Source organism: Pongo abelii, chromosome 1, assembly GCF_028885655.2.
Source record: "Pongo abelii isolate AG06213 chromosome 1, NHGRI_mPonAbe1-v2.0_pri, whole genome shotgun sequence".
Taxonomy (NCBI): Eukaryota; Metazoa; Chordata; class Mammalia; order Primates; family Hominidae; genus Pongo; species Pongo abelii.
This window is the reverse complement of record NC_071985.2, coordinates 53192425-53219759: the sequence shown is the minus strand read 5'-3', so window position 1 is coordinate 53219759 and position 27335 is coordinate 53192425. Positions and strand designations below refer to the sequence as shown.

The following is a 27335-nucleotide window of genomic DNA, read 5'->3' as shown; positions in this document are numbered from 1 at the left end:
TTTTTTTGAGGCGGAGTTTTGCTCTTGTTGCCCAGGCTGGAGTGCAATGGCACAATCTCAGCTCACCGCAGCCTCTGCCTCCCAGGTTCAAGCGATTCTCCTGCCTCAGCCTCCTGAGTAGCTGGGATTACAGGCATGCACCACCATGCCAGGCTAATTTTGTATTTTTAGTAGAGATGGGGTTTCTCCATGTTGATCAGGCCAGGCTCAAATGCCCGAACCCACATGATCTGCCTGCCTCGGCCTCCCAAAGTGCTGGGATTACAGGCATGAGCCACCACACCTGGCTTATGCTTGGCTTCTTGATGTTCCTCAAGTCATCAGATGTGCTTGCATCTCAGAGTCACTGCTTTTCCTTTTGCCTGGAAAACTCATATCTCAGATATGTGCATAATTATTACTTTAATTTGCTCAGGTCATTGATCAAATACCAACTCTTTGATGAAGTCATACAATGACTGTATCATTTAAATTAAACCCATTGCTACATCCTTGTGCTCTTCATTGCCCTTCCCTACTTAATTTTTCTCCATAGCACTACTGCCAGCAGAAATATTTGTATTTTACTTGTTTATTATTGTTTATTTTGTCTCTCCAATTAGAATAAAAGCTCCCCAAGAGCAGAGATTTTTCTGTTGGTTTTTTAAGAACACCTGAAATCATTCTGTCACACAGTAAATATTCAATAACTAATTGCTAAATAAGTGAATAAATAAATGGATTAGATAAAAATTATTATCTCAACTTTCCATATAATGTGATTGAAAATTAAGTGGAGCAGGTTAGTTCAATGTTAATTGGGTTTGGCAGTTAATGAGTCAACCATTTCTGTCTGCCAAAACCAGTGTTCTTTCCTCTATGCCACATTTCCTTCCTGAGTTTACAACATGCCTACTACAAAACAAAGAATTTTGTTTGTGATTAGGATTTGTGATTCCTGAAGAGTATAATTTCAGTGGCTGCTTTACTGAGATAAATTTCTTTATCATACATTTTATAATAATAATAATATGACTTGTTTTGGTTTGTGACAGGAAACATTAAAATTCAGGTAAAGAACTATAAAAAAATCATGTAGTAACTATACCATAGGTATACGTAATATTTATTTTAGCAGAATGATTGCATCACCAGATTTGAGCTCTCTCTTTAATGACTATCAATGACCTTTGTGGTACTTCACATGTAAAACTTAGGTGAACTCAGTAATTTGTATGATTCAATATATTCCCTTCTAAGATCCTTTGATTTACCATTTCGTTCCTATGATATTTAATCTAATGATATTTAAAAAGTAAACATCTAATTCTAAATAAATGTATGCATATGTTTGTAGGTAAATACATGTGTAGATGTATATGTACTTTATAATTTATAAATATTTACATAACTAACAGATACAACTAGAATCAAGCCATTTGAATATGTGAAATATACTTACATCCTTTATGCAAAATATGAAAGCATAGTTTCTTTGCTATGTATAATTTTTAATGATAATCACAAATCTGTGACAAAATGACAGAAACTGTATTGACTACTCCAAAATGTTTTATAAACCACTCTTCCCTTGCCTTTCTCTATTAAAAACCTATAAATCTAAAATACTTAATGTTTCAGGATGCTTGAGATATGTCTGGAAACACGTGACAGGGCTCTGACCAATTATATGTTAAAAGGCAATAAGCGGGACTCATGGAAAGCCTTAAATATAGCCTCAGCTGGCAATAATCTGCCCCTTTGACATTCTTCCATCTTCCTACCTAGAAGATTAGCCTGAAGCAGAGAATGCATTTTATGATTACAATAAGAGAATCCTGAAAGGTAAAGACTATAGGGTAAAGATGTTGGAATAAGAAAATAGAACAACGTGCTCTGATGATGTCATTGAGTCAGATAGCCTGCTCTGGATGCTGAACCCATAGTTTTTAAGGTGTAAACTAAACACCACCCCTACTTTCAGTGAGATATTACGTTGCATGGGGCAGAACACATTTTTAACTAATGCAATATTCCTTATTACACAGAAATAAAATTAGAGTAAATCACGGCTTGCCTCACCCATTACTTTCTAAGGAACAAATGATTTTCCCTTTATCATGCAGAAACATTCCAGTCTCTGGATCCCATCCTTTACTCCCTCATTGTGTTTTCAATCTCTTTTTCTTTAGTGGTACTTAAAATTTAAACATTAAAAGCAAACAAAAATAGATAAATACTTGTGTACGTAGAAAAAACTTTCCTTAACATTTCTGTGCAATAGGACTTTCATTATTTTTCTTTCTTCGATTAATGAACAAACCTAATGAAGTAGCAATCTCCAACCACACTTCATTTCTTATCATTCCTTAATTTGTTCATATTTTCTCACAACAAGAAAATCCCCATTGTCGAAATTATTTTTTCAGAAGTCCTCAGAGAACAGCCTCCAAAATGCTTGCTCAGTCTTAATCTAGAATGGTCTATATTTTTAACAATCCAGTTCATTTTAGAAACCCTATCTCAGTTTTATTTTATTATGCTATACTATATTTGCTTTCCTTTTCTTCACTCTATTTCCTAGAATTAATAAATTCCTAGAAAATAGTCTCAAGTTGTCATTTCTCCCAAATCCCTACTACTTCCTCCTTCACATTTGTGAGCCTGACTGGCACGATCCACCACCTCAGGAACCAAGCGTGCAGCAATTCCTACCACATTATGTCTTCATCAGAAAGCGAATACATCCAATATCAAACCACTTTTCCTTCTGCCAACTATGTACTTCATTATTTTCTACTGTCCAGTGTCAATCAGTGAGGAGATTTTCTTTTTTTCCCCCTCTCTCTTTTCTACACTCATATCTAATTAGTGGCAAACTTCTGTGAATTCTAACTAAGCAGTATTTTTCTTATCAATTCTCTCTTTTTCTTCCCCCTCGATTATTACTGAGATGAAAAAGATTACCTCGTGAATGGGACTAATTAAGTACTATGAAAACAAATTGAAAGACAAAGAAAATGAATTGCTAAATTTTTAAAATTCTGATAAAGCTGAAATGTAATCAAGATGGGCCAGTTGAATGTTAACAAACTGGACTGATAATCCAGCATTTTCTTGTGGAAATCATTATAGTCCATATTCAAAGTTGATTTTTTCTAAAGAATAAATTTATGTTCATTGAGAATAAATTTATTTTTGACAAGATTGCCAAATAAATAAAAATGCTAATTTAATCAACAATAAGACATACCACTGCCAAGAGCACAGAACACTCAAATGTAAATAAAGTGAGCAGGTCTGAAAAATGAGGAAAAAAATTGAGAAGCATTAAAATACAGAATAAACTCTCTAAAAATATAAATAACACAGTTCTTTGAAGTCATCTAAGTTATTTTATGACTGACAGATCAGCTAGAACTGGAATTAACATAATAACAAATAGAAAAAGAAAATGTTATATTGTAAGAGTTTTAATCAGCCTTGGGAATTGTATTAGTCAGAGTACTGGCTAAGTTGCTGGAGAGACCACTTCATACCCACTAGGATGGTTATGATAAAAAAAAAAGCAGATAATTACGAATATTGCTGATGATGTAAAGAAAGTAGCATCCTGATATACTGATGATGATAATCAAAGTGCTATTGGAAAAATATTCTGACAGTTCCTAAAGAAGCAAAACAGAGTGACCATATGACCCAGCAATTCTACTCCTAGATATAGACGCAAGAAAATGAAAGCCTATGTCACACAAAAACCTTTTCACAAATGTTAACAGCAGCATTGTGAAAATGTTAGAAGCAGCCCAAATACCCACCAACTGATGAGTGGAAAAATAAAATGTGATATATCCATGCAATGGAATATTATTCAGTTGTAAAAAGGAATAAAGTGCTGGTGCATATTACAATATGAATGAACCTTGAAAAACATTATGTACAATGTTCAACATCTGGGTGACCAGTACACTAGAAGCCCAATCTCTACCATTATGCAATGCACTTAAGTAACCAACATGCACACATATCCCCTGAATCTAAAGCAAAACCAAATTATTTAAGATTCTTTATGTTCATTTATTTACTGTATTACCAAATATACTAAAATGATTTCAGCTGAGCATAATGGCTCAGGTCTGTAATTCCAGCACTTTGGAAGGCCAAGACAGATGGATCACTTGAGCCTAGGAGTTCGAGACTAGCCTGGGCAACATGGCAAAATCCTGTCACTACAAAAAAAAAAAAAAAGCCGGGCATGGTGGTTCATGACTATAGTCCCAGCTACTGTGGAGGCTGCAGTAAATCTATAAAAACAGAAGTAGATTGTGGTTGCCTAGGGCTGCAAGAATTGGTGGGGGGGAAATGTAGGGTGACGCTAAAGGGTAGATAACTTCTTTATGGGGTTCTGGAATCATTTAGTGGTGATGGTTGGATAATTCTATGAATATACTTTTAACATATTGAATTGTACACTTTAAATGGGTGAATTTTACAGTATGTAAGTTTTATTTCAATAAATCTACTATAAGAAGTTATTATGGTGGATGATAGCGTTTACTGTGACACAGTTGTAAAATAATTTTGCAAGTCACTCTTATTTAAAGGAAATCCTTAATTATATAACAATGTTTTCAACAACATTGCTTTCTTTTTTAATAAAGCAAAATTCATTAGAGTATATTGGGAAAAGTCTTATTCTGAGGATCACTAAAATCTTTTTTTAACTTATGTGAAGTATAATTCTTTTTCACCAGTCAATACTGTTTGTCAATCAATAATATTTACTAGGAGATGCACAACGTAATTTAACTTCAGTCATGAGTAATGAGCTGTGTTATATAGTGTTTATAGGACTTATTTTATCATTCATGTATACAACAATGAAGTTGCCTAGATAGTCATCATTATAGTTGTATGAGTCTGTACAAAGACGTTACGGAAAAATAATGAAGACACTTGATGAGTTCTATGAATGTTCACTTAATTGATGTTAAAATAATTTTTAGTACTTTATTTAATTGCATCAAAATGACAAACGCTTTCTGCAAAGAAGATAAATGTCATTCCTAATCCTGTTACATCATTCCTATTGCACAGATTAAAGGCTTGTAAGTGTATAGAATAAAAATATTCCTATTCATAACTTTGAGAAAATTGCTCCTAAGAAGCTCTTACCATCCCAATTAGGCAATCAGAAGTAAGACAGTAAAATCTAATTTATATACCATCGAGTATTTACTACTTTTAAATTAACAACTTATCCATCTATAAATAAATCTCAGAAAAGAATTTTCCTTTTTCTGGATTTATTTGATTTGACACTTCACTTAAACAATTATCAATTAACTTACTTAATATGAGTAATCGTAACCACTAGCATAAGTGGAATTTACTTAGAAAATCAACATTTTGTCTGAAATATAAGATTATAAATATGACAAGGTATGAAATGAAGTACATTTGTCTCTTTAAATAAGAGCAATGAGTATGTTCACTAGTTATATATTCTTTGATCATCCTAGTCAAAAACAACTTCTGTATTTCATAAAACTCTATCAAAATAAACAAACAAGAATAAAAAAGGTTCTAATGGTACAACTTTCTCCAACCTTGAAATGCATATAAAAAATGATTTATACTGCATTAGCTAATTTTATGCAACTACTTTGTTATTATTCTATTATAAAATTGCCATTTTGACATCAATTGTGTACATTAAGCTTTCAGATAAAACTTACCTCAGGAACAGAAAAATTTGACTTTAGGTTCTTATACTAATAACAGTCAGAATCCTTTAATTAAATGTTTCATTTGCTGCAGAAGTATTCATCTTTAAAATAAAAATAATGTCCTAATCCTAGGCCTAACAAATGATGCAGGCACTTAGAATTTATTAATAAGTTGCAACAAACTATCTCAAGACTACTGAGAAAAGACAGCAAATTACTGTCACTTTTTGTATGTCTTGAATTCCTTAACATATCTTTATTTATCTATCAGATAAAGATAACTCAAACAAATTCAAATATAGGTACATATCTAGCTGTATACGTAGGCCTGCTATATTTTTAAATCACATAACTGCTCTTATTGTTTTTTTATATAATTTAAAAGGTTAACTTAAAGAAAAAATATACTTACTGCCCTCTAGAGGTATGAACCAGTAGTGTAATAAGTGTAGATGTTGCTGGGCATATACAGTTTAAAGCTAACATGGCGTATTTAAACTCTTCTTCACAAACAACATGATCTGTTTGAAATAAAATAGGTAAATTAGAATAATTTACCTTTGGAGAGTAATAAGATATAAAAAATAAAACAAAATGAATAAAATGGTATAAGTCTCAATATAAACATACTTGTTTTAGAGATGTTTTTACAAGTGCAATTTTATCCCCAGGAAATATATCTCCTAAGAGAGAGTACTGGAGTATGGGTTAAGTGATTGGCTTGGGGGTCACTCCTGCCTCAACAAATTTAGCAACCTTTGCTAAAATGCTTAACCCTGTCTTAATAAAATTGGCAACTTTTAGTAAAATGCTTAATCTTCCTATGCCTAGCAGGTGGGTTTGAGGTGTGGTCTAAAATATATCAAATACTTTAGAAAGTCTCCTTTTGTTCTGATAATTCTATAGTATAAAATACAACAGTACTGATTTAGAAGAGTATTGATATATCAAATTCATAATGACACAGCATACATTTTAGAAAGTAATTATTAAAAGATTTAGCAGATAATATGTGCCTAGCATAGAAGAAATATATTTGGTACTATGAAAATAACTGTAATATCAAGCAATAGAATTTGCTAAAATAAATTGAAATTGAAATTGTACTTTAACTCCAAATTCCTAAAAGTCATAAACCCAAAAGATGATAGGGTCCAACCAGAAAACATAATAAAAGGCTGCTGAAATTCAATGACATAAAAATAACAGTGCTAGAAATGAGAGCACATGGGAAGGTGCAGGCCACATCTAAAGAGAATGATGCTACTCAGGCCAAGCATTGTTATGCAGGAATCACGGCCCAGATGCCAGATATTCTATTTTCTACAGAAGTCGTGTTTTTAAAAAGTGATTAAATACTGTTTATTTTGGAAAAAACAAAAACCTGCTTTCCCAAATAAACAAGCATAGCTGGTATTAAAAATAAAGAGAAGGTTTATAAGTTCGAAGAAAATACATATTCTTAGGCAGAAAAGTAGCACTTTTAGCAAAATTAAGAAATAGAAGATCAAATTTGTCAGTGAGCTAGATCTATAAAATGAACACAAAACACCATACAATTTATGAAGAAAGAAGAAAAGGTTACATGGGAAATGGTTTAGCAAATGCTTTGGACAAACATTGACTTTCGTTCTGTCCTGTTTTTATAATATGATTTAGTACATGAGATAGCATACTACTTTTTATTTTCCTTTCATTTTTTATGGTTTCTCTTTCACATTTTATGGAAGAAAATATATACTATGGATATATGTCAGGATTTACTCAAAAATACAAAAATATCAAGTCTCTCCTAATAATCTCTCTCCCCACGCCCACTTGTCAATATATTATAATTGACTTAAAATGTTTTTGAAATACATAACCAGATTATTTATTGCTTTGCAGGAAAGGCAAGCAGATTCTAGATACAATTTTGAATGCAGAGAAGTGTACATAAGATTTGCAAAAGAAGAGTGTCTTTAAACTATCATTTCAATATTATCTCAAAATAATTTTGAGTGTGTATGCCCAATCTGTGAAAACAGAGTGACAAAACTGTTAAACCCGGAATGTTATTACTGTAGAATCATATGATATCAATACATAGGGGACCCATAAATTTCAAATCAAAAATTAGAACAGATGATCTGAGAAAAATATGTACATTTATTACAACACAGAATTTTTAAAATTTCAAACTGTAACAGAAAATTTGGAAGGTATGATTACCATATATGCAATGTAGCATGCAATTATTAACTTTTCCTTACTATAGTGCACAAACCATATTTCTTTCAGTAGGGGAACGTGAGAAAATGTGATGGATGTGTGATACTTTGAAAATATCTCATTTTATTTTCCTTCACTGGTTTAAAAAGTAAAAAAAAAAAAATTAGGTCTCCTCCCTTTTCTTTAAAAAATGTGTGCATCTGAGTTTGGGGGGCAATGGCTGTGGGAAGATTTTGCTGCAGTGGCTAATGTTTCAAAAACAGTACTAATTAGAGAAAATTAGAAGGAAGCAAAAAACTCCTAAATTTCAAGTAGTCATTTTTGTGTTCGCGTGTGTCTTTTTTCTACATTTGGTAAAAGTTTTAGAGTGTCTATCAGCCCTTTCAACAAAAAGTATATGTACTACCATCAATGGTGGCAATTTTACACATAAACACAAAGTATGTATGCGCTGTTCCTTTGTACACTGAATTATCTAGGGATGCAACTGCGGTGTAAATCAAGAGAAAATTTACTTTCTTATGTTTAGCATTGTATGTGAATCATTAATAAAAATTAATATATGTTACATATCAGTCAAAAGCTAGCACCTTGTCATTGGTAAAAGTGTCTTTTTTTTCCACAGTCTTCTTGTTTATTCATGCCTGAGTGTTTACATATTTAAAAAACATGCTTTTTATTATTATTTCCATTTTTTCTTTTTCATATTAGGATTAGAATATTATACTAATTTTTTATACTTTATGTGTATAGATAGTTATATTTACTATGAATTTCATTTCAAAATAGTGTAAGAAGTGTTGCAAAATATTTATTATAAAAACAGAGTACTGTATCAGAGAAAATAACCATTTTTAGATAAATAATATATAATTATCATGAAAGCCTTTGTTAGAACAAATGTAAATTCAGTACTCTTTTCATTAAAAAAGCTATTTAATTTCTATGAATGGAAAATATGAGGAAAAAGATATGATATAATATTCAACTGGATAATAATCTTTATTTGCATGTATCTCAGAGAGCTAAAACTCAATCTGAAAAATAGAACTGCTTGTATATCTAGACTTGTCCTCTTAGGTCCAAATCCATCCTTCCTCTTGGGACATTTTTTAGAACTAACCACTAATCCTCAGCCTGAATTAAAATACTGAAAATATTCCTTCATACTAACTGCCCCTCATTTCCCAATACATTATAATAGCCAAAGTTTATGGATTATACAATCAAATTCCCCTCTCTTTCTTTTTTCCCCATTGTCATTCTCACTACTTCCTACAGGTTTCTAATTCATCCATAATTCTTAAGGCTCAGATATTAAATTTCAGAATTAAAAAATACTCAGATTTTAGAAAGGCAATATGTTTCATCTACCAGACGCTATATAATATATCCAAGGAATGACCTATTCCTAAAAATATCATTGTTTCTGCAGCTAAATGTGTGAATATTTATACCAAGTAGAAAAAATGAAGGGTTAAATAGCTTCATGGCAATTCAGTGCAGGAACCACCACCAATAATTTCAGATAATTTTGTGTTTTACCACCAAGACTACAAAAATATTTTCATGTTTCAGAGATTCCTGGTTTTGGAATTACAGCTAAGGGATTGTGGACTGTTATTCAAACTCTGATGTTCTTTCCTCTAGGCTAACAACTTCCTAATTGGTTTTCAAGTTTTCCAACTCTTCAGCATTCCACCTTGTAAGACTTGATTACATAAATTGGGTCACTCTTGACACATTCAACTAAAATAAAGCCATCCCTATAAATTTTATTAAACCAATTAAAAAAGAAAGAAGGAGGAGAAATGAAATAAAACAAGCTTGCAGCACCATTTAGCATTAATCATTAGGTCAGCTTACTTTCTGACCCACTTCCTCATAGTTGTTTCCCTATTGCCCACAAACCACATAAACACTGTCACAAGACTATAGCTTCCCTTAAGTGCTCTATAGATTACAACTTAAGCATTGTAAGACATTAACTTTTCCATTTGAGATATTCTTTAAGGTTCTGCATACTGGTGAAACTACTGACATCAGCTGGTCTGAAGGACCCCCATTGAGGTTAGCTACCCTTCACGACCCCAAGAAGAGCTGACTCACCAAGGAAGGCTGTTTCCACATTCTGATTATTTCATGCCCCTTACGCCATCCAGTCAATGATCCCAATATCCCTTTGGCCTCCACCATCTCCTTAAAAACTCTATCTCATAACTCCTCAGGGAGATGAATTTGAGGGACTCCTTCTGTCTCCTTGCTTGGCTCTCCTATAATCATTAAATTATTTCTTTGCTGCAAACCCTCTTGTCTCAGTGTATTGGTATGTTACTGTGTAGTGGGCATATGAAACCTTTGGTCCTGTAACAAATTCAGAGTCGAGAGGCCAAGAGGAAAAAGCATTCAGGGCACATTAGCACTAGTTCCAAGAATTAAACTGCCACAAGCACAGCTGCTAAAACAACCTGCTGTAACCCTAAGACAAATTTTAGCTAATAGCTGCCATGATTCTAAAACTAGTTTTACCTACCACCTTTACTCACCAAAGATTGCCAGTTTCCAAAAGCTTCTTCAGTGCCAATGACCATAATTTCAAAATAATATAGAATATTTCTTTTAAAAATAAGGCCCCCAACCTTCTATTTATTCTTCAGACATACCAAAGACCACTCCAGCCTGTGTGTATGCCCTGAATTGCAATTATGTGATTCTCAAATAAAATTTTAAATTTGCAACTTTTTTTGACTTTGACAATTTATTACCCTTCTACCCTTCTAAACTACATTATCCAATACACTAACCACCAGTCACATGTGGTTATTTAAATTTAAATAAATTAAAAGTAAATACAAATAAAATTTCAATTCCTCCATCATACTGGTCACATCCTAATAGCTCAATAACACTTGTGGCTACTAGCTACAGTATGGGATAGTGCATACATAGACATTTCCATTATTACAAATAATTCTGTTGAACAGTGCTGTTTGATCTGCCAAATGGTTTAGAGGCTTATTGTAAATTCTAAAACATACAGGATATATATATATATATATATATACATATATATATATATCTATGTGTCACATATCGATATATATCTATATAGATATATACATATATGTATATAGATATATCATATATCTATATCTATATAGATATATACATATATGTATATAGATATATCATATATCTATATCTATATAGATATATGATATATATATCTCTCTCCTTGAAATGTGATTCACAGACAGTCAGAATTTGGGTAATCATACTAACACCTTTTCCGTGCCCCTTCTCAGTCATATTGCTGCTAAATTTTTCTATCTGAAATAAGAAGATAGATGGCAGAACATATTGATACAAATGCAGTTGGGTGGGTAGATTTGTTGGTGGAAGTTTATAAAAGTTCCGTTTCTTTCTTCCTATGATTTTTTTTTTAGTGAAATAAGTGGAAATGATGATTAAGGAAGAGCTTGAAGTTTAGAGGTTGCAGGTTGTCTTTTGCTTGTTTATTTTGTTTCCTTTAGCTACATTTCAAATGCATGGAAGTCTACACCAAGAAGATAGAGAGTGAGAATTAAGGCTGGCTTCTGACAAACAAGTCCAACTAATGGAGAGGGTCAAGTCATTGATGGTGAATTGAAGATGTAGATTATTAATAATGTGCCATGACATTCAAGCAGGCTAAGAAGGGAAGACAAAACCTATGGGTGTAAATGGCAGTGAAGATTTGGTAGGGACAATGAATTGTAGGTCTTGTATGGTCAAAAGATAGTTGAAGTTCTTCATTAGAGGGAGTGAACTACAAAGATAGGAAGTGGTGGTCAGAGAAGGACACACTAGGATTGGAGATGACAGAGGAGTCACGTTTATTGGTAACAATATGATCTAAGTTACAACCCTAGAATGGTTGCTGAGCTAGGATGAGATGAGCAAAAACACTGAAAGAATGGAAATTACAGAAACATTATTCTAGAACATCAAAAGAATCCTTTTCATGGGCATAAACATCATCAGATAGTACGACCAAGCAGTGTTGGAGAGAGTGACAGTGAGCTGGGAGAGAGAGTACATTTTCAGGTTTATCAGATACATTTTTTTTTTGGTGGGGGGAGAATTTCAAGTCAAAAACTGCCAATTTTTATCAAATAATTTTGTAATTAAAAATAGAAGAGAAAGTCACAAAATTTAGATAATATAGAAATGCCTACTGTAGAAATACATCAATAACACTAATTGCTATTTTCCCCTACTACCCATTTTCCCCTTTGTATGCAAAAACCACCTATCTATGGAGAGATGTTTAGAAGAGGTGGTTGAAAAGGGCAAGTATACTAATGTTTCTTCGCAGCACCTTGCTGATTTTAGTCAGCAATACATAGAGAGCTGATCTGAGGTAACAACTGATCACTTTGCAAGCAGAAAGAGAAGGGAATAGAACTCTCTTAAGTAGTACATTGTTTGCTTGTGATCAAAAATCTAATAAAAAGTATAGAAATGAACACTTGCAGAATTGAAAAAGTGAACTGTATCCTAAATAGCAGGAGATGACATTCCCTTCCAGAGCCTTTATCAGAGGCCTCCAATTTAGACTTCCCAGCCAGACCAATAAAGACAGACCTGTGACAAAATCAGATTAAAGTGCAGTGCTGCCTTCACATTGAAACTTGTTTCAGATGATACCAAGGTATCCACCATTACAAGAAAGATGGCAATATGGACAGGGCAACAAAATCCAGTAAGTCAGGTTTAACAAGGTTCTTAGAAAAGAACTTTGAACACAGTTACTGACACATAGAGAGGCCTAGAAGAAATCCACTCGAATTTCAACTTCAAGAGTGGCCACAGAGAATAGTGAGCCATGCATATGAATGGACAAAGGAATTACCCTCTAAAGAGCAGAATCAAGGTTTAATTAAGGAATTTTATATGTTGCTTTGGAGGTTTCTCAATTCATGTGCCACAGGACATACTATGGACCAATGACTACTGTGCATTTCCTTCTTCTGTTTTCCAAAAACCATTATTTTATTACAACCTTCTTCCTCTACTATTGTGTATCTACATGGGGTAGTGGTCCTGGGACCACTTAGCAAATTTATTAATGTGCATATTGCTAGATTATTAGGAGCCACATCTAGATCCGACTTTGCATTTTCCAGATATCCTGAACTTTGAGCTGGATGTAGCATTTGATGAAACTTGGAGTATTTATCTTAGGGAATGGATGAGTGTTTTCTCATTTATTCCCTATGTCAAATACTCCAAGTTTTAGTGATGCTATATGAATGCCATTTATAGTAGCCAGTAAATGGCTAATAGACATACTAAAAAGAAAGAAAGAGAAAATGGATACTGGGGGAGAGAGTAGTTTTAGCCATGGTTCAAGCCTTTAGGCACCCAAGTAACCATGTACAACATTATGTATTATATACATTTATATAGATAAACATTATATATGTAAGTAATGTATATATAACAGCAATATTATATATAATAATTTAATATATAATACTATATGTAATATAATATCTAATAATATATAATATATAAACAACATTGTATATATAATTATATATTATAGATATATATATATAATGTTATGCATGGTTACTTGGGTGCCTAAAGGCTTGAACCATGGCTAAAACTACTACCTCCCCCAGTATCCATTTTCTCTTTCTTTCTTTTTAGTAATAGACGCTCTTACTTCCCCCACCCCACTGTCATATTTTACCTGGATTCATGGCTGCTCTGGTAGAAATTACATATCTCAGTTTCGCTTTTAGATGGATATGGCCACATTACTAGGGTTTGTCTGATGGGACAATGTGCAGAAATGTATAAACTCTGGATTACTTTTTGTATACAAAATCACTTTCCCTAAACTCTTTTCTTCTTGTTGGTGAGAGAACATATGTAGCAAAAGCACAGCTTTGATTATGCAAAGAAGGACAACTCTTTATCAAATATAAATCTGTCATTTTTTTCCTTCTAGCTTCTAATTCCCCTCCTTTGTTGAAGAAAGTGTTTCCTATTCAAAAATTATATGTGGCAGGGCGTGGTGGTTCATGCCTGTAATCCCAGAACTTTGGGAGCTTGAGGCGGGCACATCATCTGAGGTCAGGAGTTTGAGACCAACCTGGCCAACATGGCAAAACCCAGTCTCTACCAAAAATACAAAAAATTAGCCAGGTGTGGTGGTGCATGCCTGTAATCCCAGCTACTTGGGAGGCTGAGGCAGGAGAATCGCTTGAACTCAGGACGTAGTGGCTGCAGTGAGCCAAGACTGTGCCACTGCACTCCAGCCTAGGTAGTAGAGTGAGACTCTCTCTCTCTCTCTCTCTCTCTCTCTCTCTCTCTCTCTGTATATATGGAGAGAGAGAAGAAAATACAAAATATATGTATATGCATCTTATCTTGTATTTTCTTCTCATCCATTTAAAGTTTCTGTTTATTCTGACTTAGATCTTTCTTCACTATTGCTTGATAAGACATAAGAGATCAAGTGGCCAAGTGGTATCACCAGTGAGTGTGCCAGGCCATGGGCAAATTTCTTAATCCGTAGGCCTAACAGGCCTTATCTCTAAAATGTGAATTACAGTAGTGTTTACCTCATAGAATTGTCTGAGGAAAAAAATAGAAAATGAGTATAAAATGCTAATCAGAATTCTAAACAAGTATTATGGATCATCACAATCCTGCATTATTAAAATAAAAAGATAGATTTCAATAAACTATCTTGAAACAAATGCCAACAGCATACTTTTAAAATGTAAGTGGCAAAACAAAATAGCATAATTCCATTGTTACACAATTAAAACATGGTCTCACTTTTGTAAAAATGCTGAATTCTGCAAGAATGCTCATGTATATGCCTGTATGTGTGTCTGGATATGCACAGAAAATAGTGTGTAAAGATAAACATCAAACTGTCAATAGAAACTGCCTCAACAGGTGAGAAAGAGTTTTAGAAGCATATGACTTTTAAAATAGTAGTATTATGTGAGATTCTTGATTTCTTCTTTGTTATTCTAATGTCTGTCATTTTCCGTTTAAAAGCTTCTAAAATAAAAAATTACAGTTGAGATGCAAATTTATTGATAGATATGAATCAAAATTGTCTTCAAGTCCCTTTTACTTTATGAAAAATAAAATTGATAGTTACTTTAAAACAAGTCAGGATATTTTCTTAAAAGTCTACATCACCTTATATTCTGAGCTCTTGTGTGATTTAAAGTACTAGAAACCTCTTCCATGCAGTTGCTAGGTAACAGCTCTTTGGAAAACAGTAAATAGTGGAAAGTGCAGTAAACCAATCTAGTGCTGGGTTTTAATTTACAGAAATCAAATATCCTTTGGAAAATGGCTTTTAAACAGAAAAATGAACCACGGTGAATTTTAAAATCTAAATGTTAGTCATTTTTATTTTATGGGGAAAAAGTTAATTAAATAGAACAACTGATTAAATTGCATTATAAAATCTTTCCCATATCCTTTGCTTATTAGATTCTGTTTGCAAGCAAGAGTGGGTTTATTGCTACAAAAAATCGTATCTTTTTCTTATACGAGAATAGATAATGTCTTGCAATCAAGTGAGTTTTATTTTGATCCTGTTACTTTAATCAATAAAATAACCACTCGTGTATGTGCGTGTGCGCGCGCGCATATGAACACCTCAGAAACTTTGCCAATTCAAAGATTGTGAGGCATTCAGCCACTGAATGGCTAAAAATAGATTTAAGTAAATCCTTAAAAGTCACTTAGTTTCACCAGATCTAACTATAAGAATGCTTATTAAATGCATAGAATCTAGCCCAATTTGCGATTTGCAATTTTCTGTAAAACATTTATTTCATTTCAATAATACAAGTAAAAAGCATGTTTCTGTTTTTCCAATTGCTTCAACACTTATTTTAGTACAATAAATATAATCTTTTTTGATGTTTCAGGCTATTAAATACTCAAAAGGGGGGTCAAATTTCCTCCACCCTAGTGCAAAACAGTTTTAATTTCATTAACCTCCTTTTCTTTTATACCTCTCAGAAATAGATAGCAGTCTTAATATTTTTGAAAAATTATTTTCCTCCAATTTCTTTAGGTTCTAACCAAGAGTATCCTTTATCAGCTTCTGATAGTATAGAAGACACTTACTGAAGCTTCTTTTTACTGATAAAATAATAATACTAAATAATATTTCTGCTTTCATGCTAAGTGATATATATATTATTAAACCTCATAAAAGTTATATGATATATATTGTGTTAAGTAGTTTTCAGATAAGCAATCAGATATTCAGAATAGTGAAGTAACTTGGCTAAATTTATTACTTATTAAATTCAAACTATCTACAAAGAACTCTACAAAAGCTATACAGCTCTAAAATTGATTAACCAGCACTTAAAATAGGTAACATAATGTAGCAGTGTTTCCCTCTGTAGAAGCCACTTAAAGATTACCACTTGCTACCAGATGAACAAATGGCTGGAGCAGCCATTACACTGAACTGATGACTGAGAAAATACAACAACCAAGCTCCCCAAACACCTGTCGTGTAATAGTGAAGTCTGAGCGAATGTAGGCAAATTTGCCTTTGAGATCAGTTTCATTCCTTTTCAACCACAAAACACAATATTGTAGCTGAACTAAAATAATTTGAGTGACTGATTCAAAAATATTTTGGAAGATTTCTAGAAGATTTATTAGTAGCAAATAAATACTGCAATAAATGGTAAAAAGAAAGTAAATGCATATGTATTAAGAGGATATACAGATACTTTGCCTGCTCTGAGGGAATGAAAAAAGCATCACTGAAGGAAATAACACTTAACCAAATTTATTTATTTATTTATCTATTTACTTATTTATTTATTTGTTTATTTATTTATTTATTTTTGAGATGGGGTCTCTCTCTATAGCCCAGGCTGGAATGCAGTGGTGCGATCGCGGCTCACTGCAAGCTCCGCCTCCCAGGTTCACGCCATTTTCCTCCCTCAGCCTCCCGAGTAGCTGGGACTACAGGTGCCCGCCACCACACCTGGCTATTTTTTTTTTTTTTTGTATTTTTAGTACAGACGGGGTTTCACTGTGTTAGCCACGATGGTCTCAATCTCCTGACCTTGTGACCCGCCCGCCTCGGCCTCCCAAAGTGCTGGGATTACAGACATGAGCCACCATGTCCGGCCTGTTTAACCAAATATTTTAAGGATAATTAAGAAAAATTTGAAAGGCGAAGAAAGTATGCAGAATTTCTTAAAAATAAAATTGGAGAGGTAGGAAGAAACGGAAATGTTTACAGAAATATATTAACAAAGAATGAAATCTAAAGATTAAGGAAGGAAAAATATTGCTGAGGTTGCTGATAGGTTATGAGGTAATTGGGCACTCAGCAAAGATATGGAAAGGAAATCCTTCAATTATAATAGGAAAAAGCAGGAAGCAATAAGTGAACATAAATTAACATTTGGAAAATAAGTTGGAAAATTTAAGGAAATTTTCATGTATTGGCTTCCCATATCTGTGTATTAGAAAATGAGATAAATTTGAAATAGTAATTACAAGAGCAAGAGAATAATTTGATTAAAAGAAAAAAACAAAAAACTACAACGTTAAGGGCCGCTTTGAGCTGCCTGAATATGAGTTTATGGTAACACAAATCTGACCCACTGGGTATTATTGTTTTTCCAGGAGTGCCAGTCAAGGAGTGAAAAAAAAGGATCAGCGTACCTGGAATTTTGTTTGTTTGCATGTGTATTTATTTTTGATCAAAAGCTATGGGAAAAAAATGAAAAACAAAGAAAGTCAGAACACTGACATGTGGCTGACTGAATGAAGTGGCAGACTACAGAGTTCAGGTTCCTTAAAGAGAGAAAAAGAGAAGAAACGGAACTGAGGCACAGGAAGACTCTAGACTGATGATGAAATGGAATAATGGTTCTCAAGCTATTTGTGATGAAGGGCCAGTTTTCTTTTTCTTTTTAATTGTAAAATAAAAAGAAAGAACGGGTCATAACCCATTGCAAGCACACAGGCAGCTCATGCCATATGTGATTCAACTATGATTTGGATATAGCCCAAACTAGTCTATATGCTTAGTAGTCTACATGCTTTCCAAAGAGACAGTCCATTAATTATGCATTTGGATGTCGTGGCAATGTCAAATCGCTATCAAAATTTCTAAAATGCTGCTCTCAGTTGCTGTATTTATCATGTTGTAGCTTGATAAAAGTCTGTGGAATGAAACTGGTCTTTGGACCACACTTTGAATAACACTGCAGTAGATGAGTTGATGAGGTGGAAGGAGAGTGTTTTATAGCACTGGGTGATTGAATAAGCAAAATGGAAAGAAGATTGAATTTGGATACTTTATGGGCTGAATAGTATAAATAAGAATCATCGGGAGTGATGACAGGGTCAAAGTATATCTTCTATTATACATCATTTTTACTGTAACCCTCAGGAAATTCGGGTCTTTAAATCAAAAAAAGAAACTTTTGAATCAGGCATTCTACGAAGACTAAAATGTAACCCCAGCATTTGCAGAAATGCTATATAAAGTAGGAAAATGTATTCAATGTTGCCCTGTGCTTGATTTAAAGAATCATTGGATTTGGAGTCACATGGCATGAGTCTGAATCCCTTGCCTGTAAGTATGCTAAGTCTTTGGCCAGCTATACCTTGTAGCAAATTAGATAAAAAAATGCATAGTTATTTTTATAAATCACAAAAAGCTGTAATTCTTATGTAGTTAACAATACTATATTTTATACTTGAAATGTGCTGAAAGTAGACCTTTAATATTCTAACCACACACATTAAAAAGAGAACTATGTGAGGTGATGGATGTGCTAACTAACTTGATTGTGTAAATAAGTTCATAATGCATCTGTATATCAAATCATCACATTGTACACCTTAAATTTATACAATTTTATTTATCAAATATACCACAATAAAGCTGTAAGAAACTAAAGCTGTAAGAAACTAAAGCTGTTAACTTCAATTGAAGTGACTCAGGAAAGCATACAGTAAGCTATAAAGCCCCATAACAAGTAAAGTTTTGTTTCATAAAAATAAATAATACATAGAAATGTGCATTTATGTGAGCCCACCCATACTCTTCCCTTACCAATGAGGAAAGATGCTACAATTTGCCTGATCCTCCCGGACAAAAAAAAACCAAAGCCAAATTTATGATTGTCACATATAATCTCATGACTGTAATCTTAGCACTTTCGGAGGCCAAGGTGGGCGGATCACTTGAGGTCAGGAGTTTGAAAGCAGCTTGGCCATCATGGTGAAAGCCCATCTCTACTAAAAATAAAAATAAAAATTTAGCTGGGCATGGTGGTGCACACCTGTAATCCCAGCTACTTGGAAGAAGCTGAGGCAGGAGAATCGCTTGGACCCAGGAGGGAGAGGTTGCAGTGAGCTGAGATTGTGCCACACTCCAGCCTGCAGCCTGGGTGACAGAGTGAGACTCCATCTCCAAAAAAAAAAAAAAAATCTGTTAAAACTGTTTTTGGCAACCATTACTGCGGACAAAATTATAAAAAAAAAAAAATACAATAAAATACATAAAATAATCCCTTGAATTAGGCATTTAGAACCCACTTTTTGGCCACTGGTTATCTTTTAGAAGTCTCCCATAACAACCTAATCTTCATTCCCTCATCCTCCAAAATGTCTATTCTTATAGAATAAGAGATTGAGAGACATTCAGACAGACAGACAAATAGGTAGATGCTACTATCAACTAGATATTCAAATAATAACCCCAATAAAGTAACATATAAAAAAGATTGAAATTTCAGTTTCACCAAGAGGAATATGCACTTTAAAAGGAATTCTTAATGCAAAGTGAGCTTTATTTTATGAGACAATTGAGCCAAATGTTTTGTCTTGTTGGAGTCCTTACCTACTCTGAATTGCCCTTCTTCAACATCACCAACTTCAACCACCCCAAAACAGCCCACACAACTCTTCAATATGATATTCACATCAGCAGATTCCAAAAATAAAATCAGTTTGACATTCCAATCATGTACTATCCACACACTATTTTTGACCTGTACAGCATACTACTGTACTGAATACCGTGGGCAATTGTGACACAATGGTGAACATTTGTGTAACTAAACATGTCTAAACATAGAAAAAGGTACAGTGAAAAGATGGTATTACACTCTATGGAACCACCACTGTATATGCGGTATATTGTTGACTGAGATGTCGTTATGCAGCACAAGACTGCATATAAAAAGCCAAATTGCTACTGATTTCAGAATATAAAAAATCTCTATAACTCATTAAAAAATTGCCAAACAGAAAATAAGGGCACAGGGATAAATTTTATATACAAATGCAAAAATTAAACAAAAAACACAAGAATGTACAACTCTGTGTAATAAATAAAGATTTAAAATTTTAATGAAGAATTAAAGGCAATACCACATATCTCTTAAAAGCACACATTCTGGAGACAGAGAATGTGGATTCAAGTACTGTCTCAACCAGTTAGTATGGCACCATTTCTGCATTAAAAATATATATATATATTTGGATCTGTTTCCTCATCTGTAAAATTGAAATAATAATATAATCTGTCTGTGGTAGCCAGCCTCCAGGATTGCCCCAAATAACTCTTACATGCTGGTATTCATGCCTGTGCTGTTCCCTCCTACACAGCAGAATAGGGATGAACTGTATAACCATTAGGATATTGCAGAATAACAAAGTGTGATATCTAAGGTTATGCCATAAAAGGCATTGTGGCTTTGCCTTGCTCTCTCTTGGATCATCTGCCCTGGGAAAAGCCAGCTGCCACATCATGAGGATGCCCGAGCAGCCCAGAGGAAAGGTCCACATGTAAGAAACCAAGATCTCCTACCAACAACCAGCACCAACTTGGGAGCCATGTAAGTAAACCACTTTGAAAACAGATATTCTACGCAAGTCAAGCCTTCAAATACCTGTAGTTATTTGATAACTGCAACCACCCTAAATAACCTACATCTTCATTGTAACATAAATATCCAGATTATTACTTCTCCCAAATTCCTGACCCACAGAAACTGAGATAATAAATTTACATTGTTGTTTATACCACAAAGTTCTGGGGTAGTTATGCAGCAATATATAACTAATATACTAGCTTATGAAATTGTAATGAGAACTGAGTTAACCTATAAGTAGTGCCTTAGAACAGTAGCCCTTGCACAGGAAGTACTACATGTGTTGACTACCACTATTACTATAATAATTATTGTAGTTCTTATGTTATTTTTCTTTCTACCAAAGGGCAAAAGTTAGTACTGCCCATTTCTTCAAGGGTAAGTAATATATTTCTGGAGAGCAAATTGGCATTGTGTATTAAAAACCATAAAAGTACAAATACCATTTAACCTAGAAATCCCACTAATCATATTCATCTTGGTAATATTTACAAATAGCTACCACTTTTTAAATTGCTTTATTTCTCATTCCTTATTTGAAGCAGAGTTAGCATTCTCAAGAAGGATTTAGCTATTGGCAGATTTATCAATTTAGTCCTTATGATTGATTATACAGCGTAGCTTGATGGCTTAAATGAGAATTTGTTATGAATGAAAGTGGCTTTATGAAAATATTAAGTGAGATTGATCATGGGTTATAAAATGTAGCAATAGACTAATACATATTCATAAATTTATATATATTTTGCTAACAGTAACTGATATTTTACTTCACGTAAACATAGTATTGTAGTCTACATAAACATAATTTATAGTTATAATTAGGTGAATAACAATTTCACTGCTTAGATATAACCATTCACAAATTTTATCATGGTATTAATTATGCTTGTTTATTTGGATCTTGTTAGAAAAACGAGAATATGCAAAAATCTATAAGTAAATTAAAAATAGTAATCATCCACAAACGCATCTTCTACCTACTACTATATATTCCTTTTTCAAGTGAATTATAAAGTTCTTCCTAATCTTATCTTTGCCTTGCCTCCATTTCCTACTATCCTCTATCTTGGTGCAGCCATATTAAGTGTTTTCAGTTCCTGTTAATTCACCACACCATTTTCTACCTTGGTTTCTTACCGTATGGCAACATTCAGGAATCACTCATATCTGCATTCATTTAAATATAACTAACCCATTCCTGTGTCAGTGTGTAACTTACACGTCCCTTTGCCAAAATTCATCTATCATATCTGTATGTCCATCCTATTTTAAGCTTTCCTTGATGCTTGCATTTTTTTCCCTTAGTAGCCATCTAAGTACTTTCTTGCTCAAACCATCTTTCCCACTAGAATGTAAGCTTCAAGAGGGCATGAGAGTTTCAGTCACATGATACTAAGAATCCTTTTAATGTTTGGCATTCTGTGTGTGCAATGGTATTGCTTTCCAGTCTTCATTTTGCTGATGATTAGTGATATTGACCATCTTTTTATATGCTTAATGGTCATTGGTATATCCTTGTGTGTGTATAAAATGTCCATTCGATTCTTCTACTACCTATTTTTATTGGTTTGTTTGGACTCTTAAAATTGAATTGTAGGAGTTCTTTATATATGTTTGGATTCAAATTTACTCAGATATATTCATTGTGAATATTTTCATCCCAGTCTGGGGTTCGCCATTCTTTGAAATTGTCTTGTGAAGAGTGGAAGGTTTAATTTTGATGAAAGCCAATTTTTCTTTTTTTTTTTCTCTTATGGTTTGTGGTTTTTGTGTGTCTCAGCAAAGAAATATTTGCTACTCAAGCCTGTGAAAACATTCCTTTATGTTTTATTTTAGACATGTTGTAGTCTCACTTTTTACATTTAAGCGTATAATTTATTTCAAGTTAATATTCACTGTGTGGTGTGAGGTAAGGCTCAAGATATATATTTTTTCCAGAAGGATATAAAGTTGATCCTGAACTATCTATTGAAGATTATCGCCTCTCCAAGGTAATTAACTTGGCATCGTTGATGAAAATATACAAGTTGATCTACTTCTAGGTTGTATTCTGTTCCATTGATCTATTTGTCTATCATTATGATAATTCCATGCTATCTTTAATACTTTAGTATTACAGTAAAGCTTCAAAACAGAGGTACTACAGATATTCTGACATGAATCTTCCTTTTCATAGTTGTTATGAATATTATCTTTACACTTTTATATTATTTAAAATAAGATTATTAATATTTCAAAGTGCCAGCTATAATTTCAGTTGAAATATGTATTGAATCTATAGGTTAATTTGGATATAATTAACATGTTAAAATATTGAATCTTTTAACCCTTGAAATAAGCTACATTCTCAGCTTATTTAGCTCTTCAAAAATTTCTCTCAGCAATGTTTATAGTTTCTTTAAATGAGACTTGCACATATTTTATTAAATTCTCCCATATCTATTTCATACTTTTGATGAATTTTACAGGTTATATTTAATTTAAATTCCTAAATTATCTTTACAAGCATAGAAAAATAAAATTGATTTCTGTATAAGGAAGATCATTTTGATGTTCCTAACTCATTCATTAGTTCTACTAGCTTTATTATAGATTCATTACCATTTTTAAAGAAATGTTCACTTAGCCTATGAATAAAGCTAGTTTTACTATTTCCTTTCTAACATATACATTAACATTTACTTAATTTGCCTTATTGCACAGGTTAGGACCTTCAGTACAGTGTGAATAGAAGTAGAACACACAGCTTTGATGTCTCAATATTAGAGTTTAGTACTCAGCCTATAAGCATCAAGTATAATAAAAATATAATGTTGCTTTTCTTCTATTTCCAGTATGCACAAATTTTTGGTAAAAACATTACTGATTTTTGAAATGCTGTTGTTGCATCTGTTGATATGATCATATACTTATTTTCCCCTTTAATGTATTAATATGGTGAACTGCTCTGATTTTAAATGTTATATGACTATTGTAGCCTTGGGATAAACCCAGCTAGGTAACAGTATGTTCTTTCTGTGTATTACTGAATTGGATTTGCTACTGATTTGCTGGAAGATTTTTGCATCTGTGTTCATAAAATGTATCAGTTTGCAATTTTCTTTTCTCATGATGTCTTTGGCTTTGGCCTAATCAAATAATGCCGGCCTTACAAAATCACTATAAATTTTTTTTCTCCTCTCCTTTATTTTGTGGATATAAGCTTGTACAGAACAGGTTTTATTTCTACCTTAATCACAGTCGGAATTTCCCATTTATTGATATGTCTAGTCATTTCAATTGGGTACTGGCCAATGTGAATGTTACTTTATACAATGTTTAAAATGGGGTGCTTCATTTTGGTAGAATTAGTTTGATACCTTGAAGGCCTGCTGGATTTTTAAGCTTTCAAGGGCAGTGTTAGTAGACAAAGTTCTAAGATGTCAAACCTCAAATGAGATTATAGATCAACTGGATATCTTCATTGCAGACTGGTGAGACCTTGACGAGGGGAGCTACATAACCCATTCCTGGAATATTGACCCACAGCAACACAGATAATAGGTTTGTGTCACTGTAAATTGAAAAGTTAGTGGTACGCTTCTATTACTGAAAATGAATACTGATCTATTTAGAGTACCCTTTACTCTGGGGCTAAGTCAATCTTACTAGCAAACTATGTATCTCATAAGATTTCAAATGCCCTGCTGATAGCCAAGGTCATTCTACTATGTCTGCTCAGAGTGTGAATATCTCCCCACCCTGTTTGAGTACTGAGAATTTTTCTGCTTATGATTCTGTGGTTGTTTTTAGCCTGGCTCTTAGAGTTTCATTTTGTACATGTGTGACCTAATACTCAGAAAAAAATTACAAAGCGCTGTTTTTAGATTTCTGGTGCTCTTTTTCTGTGTCACTCTCTCTTCTAGAATTTTTTTTTCCACAACATGATGGAACATTACTTGTGTACTTGCAAACTATTTCATATATTTTGGCATATTTTTTATTTTGCTAGGTTATATTATCACTTTTCTAAGTGGATCTTTTAAATTGTATATTCTGTATAGTACAATAATTAGATGTTATGTGTCAAGCACTGTGCAATCACTGGACATATAAGGCACTTAAACTCATATTCTGGTGTTAAATAGATATTGAAATGACTATGAATCAATTAGTTCAGTACTATGACAGAATTTATATTGAGTGTGAAGATATATGAAAAAGTGAGAGTAGCAAAGATAAAATGATTTTCTCAATCTCCCTTGGTTGCTGCAGTCAGCTGATTTTTAAGTCTACAGAAAATATATGAAATGTTTTACGTATATGTTCTCACTCCCCATTTCCATTATGATAGCTCTCTCCGTATCTCTCACCTGGACAGCTATAATAGCTTCCTAAATAATCACTCTTATGAGGTTTTTTTTTTTGTCCTCCTCACCGCACTCAACATTGCCCCTAGAGTTTTTTATTTTTTATCTAGTTAAAATTGTATGCCTTTACCTAATGCTTGCATTATTCTCACACTACTTCTCCAAAAACAAAATCTTAGTAAAATTTAATTCACAATCACATATACACACATGGATGCATACACATGTATTTGTGTATGTGTATGTGCACAATATGAAGTTCCAAGGCAAGGTGATTTGAGGCAATGATAGTTTTAACACCCCATTATAAGAATTGTCACCTCCACTTGCTGGCCATCCTACTGTTAAGATCTCATTCACTCTTTTGTTTTTTTTAAAAAAAACATATGTTAGGAGACTCTTTTCAAAGCAAAACCAATTACTTCTGGGATGGGGAAACTAAATCATGAAAGCCTTAACTATATATTGTAGGTGTATGAGATTGACTAAATTCATCAAGCAATATACAGTGAGACTAGAGCATAACTGGAATCATTGGTTTGATATACATGGAGGTTATGAAGGGCAGGAAAAGGGGGTTGTAAGGCTTCAACTAAAGCTCTATGTAGTAAGGATAAGCCCATTGGAGTGGTATTCTTGGGAAGTATATAAAAGTGCATTGACTTTTTTACAGGGTGACAGGTAAAGGCAATGAGAAAAGCTGCCACTGGAATTGACACCTATTACATCTTGTTCATCATTATGTCACTAGCGCATAGAACAACAAATTGATCATAGTACAAATATAGAAAATGTTATGAAAAAGTATTTAAGAGTGAAAGAGAGCATACCTGGTCTTTTTCATAAGACATTTATATCAAGGAACTATTTGGCAGACTAAATACCATAGGCATAGGATATGATAGAATATGTCTGGCACTTTCTAAAAAAATAAGTATTATTTTACTCTGGTACTCAGAACCAAGAAATTGGGTGTTTGAAAATATACAACTATAAAAACATTAATGGAGATAAACAAAAGATTATTTTAGTTAATTAAGTCATAAGTGGCCCACAAGAAAATGTCTTGAAATACCTAATATCCAGTGTCAATTTAATCAAATGTCAAGGAAAATAAACAGGAAAGGTGGCTTAAACATCTTTTGCAATATTTAAATTTTTAAATGTTCATTTAAAAATAATCAACACCAATGTTAATTTCTTGTTTTGATTAAATGGATAATGGTTATATATACCACATTAACATTAGGAGAAGCTGTGGGATGTAGAGGGTATATAGAACTCTTTGTACTATCTATACTGCTTTTCCATAAATCTAAAACTATTGCATAAAAATTTTTACAAAGAAATGAAAAACATAAATGTAGTAAAAATAAAATTTTGATTTAATACTGAATTTTAAAATACAGATTTAAGGAAAATCTGAGGGACAATTGATAACATTTGCATATAAACTGGATCCATAAAATTATTGACCATTTTAGGGGTAAAAATTTTAGCATTGTTATGTAGGAGAATTTCCTTATGCTTAAGAGAGCTCCGCTGAAATAAAAATATGTGTGTATTTGGGTATGCGTACAAAGAGATTAGTCAAAAGTGGCAAAATGTTAACAGTTTTTGAATGTAGATGGAGAGAATACTTTTTTTTAATTGTATAACTGTTTTAAACAGTGTAAGTTTGATTTTTTGAAAGTAAAAATAGTGACGAATGGCTTAAAAAATTAAAGATTCTCCAGACAGTGTTGGGCTTGAACATGGCCTTATGTTAAGTAGTTTCTGATGATCTCCACAGTAATAAAAAAAAATCAAAGAGAAAAGATTTCCATCCAAAAAAAAATGAGAATTTTCAAAGGCTTAATGTTTTATATTTTGAAAATATAACAACTCTAAGCATTATGTTCTTAAGTAGGTTGTAAAAATGAAGTTTAAAATGATGTCTATGTGGGTGTTATATGGGAAATGAAGAAATCATTCAGCATGAAAAACTCACACTTTACCATTTGGTGAAAGTCAAGCCTGCACATCCATATGTTATTTAGAAACAGCTAAGATGATTTCCAATATTTATATTGCTTGGAAATATTTTCCCACTCTCTTTCTTGGGTAGG

At 33.0% G+C, this 27335-nt stretch overlaps 1 protein-coding gene across 12 annotated transcripts in view; it reads right to left on the bottom strand.

Annotated features, from left to right (window-relative positions):
• Positions 1-27335, bottom strand: part of KCNT2 (potassium sodium-activated channel subfamily T member 2) — a 393821-nt gene that overhangs the window by 146555 nt on the left and 219931 nt on the right. For all 12 annotated transcript variants that reach the window (XR_008510934.2, XM_054523897.2, XM_054523917.2 and 9 more), the window contains one exon: positions 6121-6229. Coding sequence is in view for 11 of the 12 variants with exons in the window: in XM_054523897.2 (XP_054379872.1) it covers positions 6121-6229 (109 nt within the window). In the remaining variant the exon portion in view is untranslated. The remainder of the gene's footprint in view (positions 1-6120; positions 6230-27335) is intronic.